This window comes from Chenopodium album, chromosome 1 (assembly GCF_948465745.1).
Source record: "Chenopodium album chromosome 1, dcCheAlbu1.1, whole genome shotgun sequence".
Taxonomy (NCBI): domain Eukaryota; kingdom Viridiplantae; phylum Streptophyta; class Magnoliopsida; order Caryophyllales; family Amaranthaceae; genus Chenopodium; species Chenopodium album.
The window spans coordinates 90039277-90042499 of record NC_137834.1 but is presented as its reverse complement, the minus strand read 5'-3'; the positions used below and the strand labels follow the sequence as shown (position 1 = coordinate 90042499).

Here is a 3223-nt window from a genome sequence, read left to right as displayed (position 1 = left end):
AAAGAAAGGTTGTAATGGAATTGGATTCGGAAGTTGCCTGTGGAACAAGTTAAAAATTAGATATCTTTTGGGCTGGGTTTAAGTTATTGGGTTGTTTGTAATTTATAACGAATCTAAGTAGCCAACTAGGGATTACGGTCCTTTTTTTAATCCGTATCATTTTAAATGGAGTGCCAAAAAAAATATTGGGTCCTTAGGGTGTTTAGTTAAGAGGTTTTTTAAAAAAAACGTTTATTTATTTGAAAAATACATTTGAGTTGTTTGGTAAAGAACTGGTTAATAGATATTGATAGTTAAAATCGTGTTTGTGTACATGTCGATTATATTATTTTTTACGAAGTATTTAGTAATTCAATATATTTAATTTTTTTGCCTCTAAATATTGCTATCATACACACTTGTCCTCATCCAACTCCCATCAAACCATAAAAGTTTAATCCATCAAATCTCAATCTCTTTAACTAATTTTTTTAGACCCTAATCTTTCCAAGATTTTAGAGCCCCACGTAGGATTATACTTTTTAAATGTGCTACGTACTTAAAATTATAATTTTGTAAAATTAATTAGAGCTTCACGTAGGATTATTATTATTATTATTATTATACCAAGGGGGCATCCCATTGCCCCTTTAAATCGGAAGTGCTTCAAACCGCGTCCCATTTGAAGGAAATGAGAAGTGGTTTAGGCTCCTAACCACTGCCTAAACCGCCTCTATAAGTGCTTTGGCAAATAGAACCTCTAGTTATATTACTCCCTTCGTTTTTAAATACTTGTTCCATCTCCATGTGTTCTCCATGTGCATAGTTTTAGGAAAAATTGGAGAAAATAATAAAATATGGAGTTAGTGGGGTAGGTGACAGAATAAAAAATTATAAAAAACAAACGTAGTTGAGAGAATTAGAGGAGAGAGAATATGAAATTAATAAAATATGATTTATATTGGGTCCGCTAGTTGAGATAAATGGATTAATTATGGAAATGAAGCAAGTATTAAAAACGTCTAGAAAAAGAAAGTAAAGCAAGTGTTTAAAAATAGAGGGAGTAGTTGTTCTGTACAATGAATGGATTATTGGAAGGTTAATATAAATGTGACTTTGAATTTGAGTACTAAAGTTTGAGCAGATTCAAAAATATAATTAGATGAAAGTTTGAGTAGTTATATATATGTCACTAGAAGTTTTATCAAAAGAACCACTAATGAAATTAGCTTAATGGTTTATTTTTAGAAAACCACTATTATAAATTTATTATTAGCAAGGTTTTAAGCTCGGACAATTTCAAAAATAGAAACTCTCGCCAATCATACGTGGTTGGTACAATGGAAATTATTTTTAAATAATCAACGCATATAAGAAATTAGTTTACATTTTTAACATTAATCACAAACACCGCTCATTTTAAGACTTGTTTGATTCACGAGATTTTTCACTCGTGTTATGATAATCCAGATAAGATAAGACCAAAAAAAAATGAGTCGTTATAAATTGTTACAAATGTTATGCGTGCGTGTTAATAGTTAGTAAATGGTTATCCCGATTTGATACTCCGTATCCAATAAGTTTAGATACGTACGTTTAGACAATTACTCGTACAATTAATTGGTAGAAATCAAATAATTATTACAGTACAAAATTTACCACACTCTTGTAAAAATGTGGAAGTACATGGTTGCTTGTGCAGCAATTCTTCCAAAATTTCTATAAATACTCCTCTAGTCTTTCCTAGTCTTACCATCATATTCTCTAATACTCATTTCTTCTCAATTTTCTCTACTCTCCAAACACCTCCTTCTTCCTTCAACTGCAATGGCTTCCTCCAAGAAGATAATCCTCAAGAGTGCTGATAAAGAGCTTTTCGAGATCGCCGAAAACGCAGCAATGCTGTCTGAAACCGTCAAGAACATGGTCGAAGCAATCGGCGAAAGCAACGATCCAATTCCGCTGAAAAATGTGAGCTCGACAATTCTGTTGAAGATCATCGACTACTGCAACAAACATGTTGAGGAAGAGAATAATGATGTACTCAAGCAATGGGATGCAGATTTCCTCAATGTTGACCAGGACATTCTCTTTGATCTCATTCTTGTGAGTATTAATTTTCTTTCATCTATCTTCTTCACGTCATTTTCGTTTATTATTTCAATTTCTTTCGTTTGATTTTGTTTAGGGCTAATTTCATGATTAATTATTTTATTATTTAGGGCTTAGGGTTTTTGTGTGTTTTGATTGTGTAAGATTTAGGGTTCTGATGTATGATTGTTTAGTCTGATATTATGATTAATTATTCTAATTGTTTTAGCGTTTAATTTAGTGTTAACTTGGGTTTTAACTATTTTGTGACTAGAGTTCTGAAGTATATTAATAATTCCTTGTTTCGTTGTAATTTTTTTGTTTATTTGTTTTAATTTTATTATTTTTTGGGCTTAAATTAGTTTTCAAGTTTAAAGAAATATTCGGCTAAATTTTATGATTAAATCTGAAATTCAAATAAGATTAGGTGTTTTACATGATACAAAAGCAAATTTGAGTACATTACTAGAGTTAATCAAGGTGTTAAGAATACAGAGATTATTTTATCGTAGAATCAAATGTAAGTGGAAATATGATTTTATGATGTATTGAATTTTAATTTTGATGTTACTGTATAATGAATATTAGATTAATTTTCATGATGATCGACATATAATATTGAGTCCAACTTTTGTGCTTAATTAGAAATGTCTGAGTTGTTTGTTAATATTGTAATGTGTTAGTTAACATATATACATATACCTGATCAATTAATCGATATACATTTTCATGATGAATTTATAAGTTAATTTAGTGTGTTGAACGCAGACTGGTAATTATATACATTTAGGGAATGTGTTCCTGATTTATATACATTATCATGATCGATTTATAAATTAATTATGTGTACATGGTGAATGCAGGCTGCTAATTACATGGAAATCAAGAGTTTGCTGGATTTAACTAGTCACTGTGTTGCTGATATGATCAAGGAAAAGACACCTGAGGATGTAAGGAAGCTATTCAACATCAAGAACGATTACACACCTGAAGAAGAGGAAAAAGTTCGCAAGGAGAACCAGTGGGCTTTCGATTGATAGCAATGGTCATTTTACTCATTTACCAGTCCCAAACTGTGTTTCTGAATTACCTGCTTATTGCTGTAGTGTTGTAGTGCTGTAGCACAAACTATGTTTACTGCTTTATCAGTTTA

The 3223-nt window shown here is 30.8% G+C and overlaps 1 protein-coding gene across 1 annotated transcript; it reads left to right on the top strand.

Annotated features, from left to right (window-relative positions):
- Positions 1 to 1739: 1739 nt before the first annotated feature.
- On the top strand, positions 1740 to 3223 carry LOC145626348 (SKP1-like protein 1A). The gene is made up of 2 exons (XM_081678775.1): positions 1740 to 2085; positions 2934 to 3223. The coding sequence occupies exons 1-2, from the start codon at positions 1807 to 1809 to the stop codon at positions 3105 to 3107; spliced, it is 453 nt and encodes a 150-aa protein (XP_081534901.1). The 5' UTR covers positions 1740 to 1806; the 3' UTR covers positions 3108 to 3223.

Coding starts and splice junctions, on each gene's coding strand:
- LOC145626348 (XM_081678775.1), top strand. CDS start 1,807: ATGGCTTCCTCCAAGAAGATAATCCTCAAGAGTGCTGATAAAGAGCTT. Junction 2,086..2,933: donor TTCTCTTTGATCTCATTCTT/GTGAGTATTAAT, acceptor TGGTGAATGCAG/GCTGCTAATTACATGGAAAT.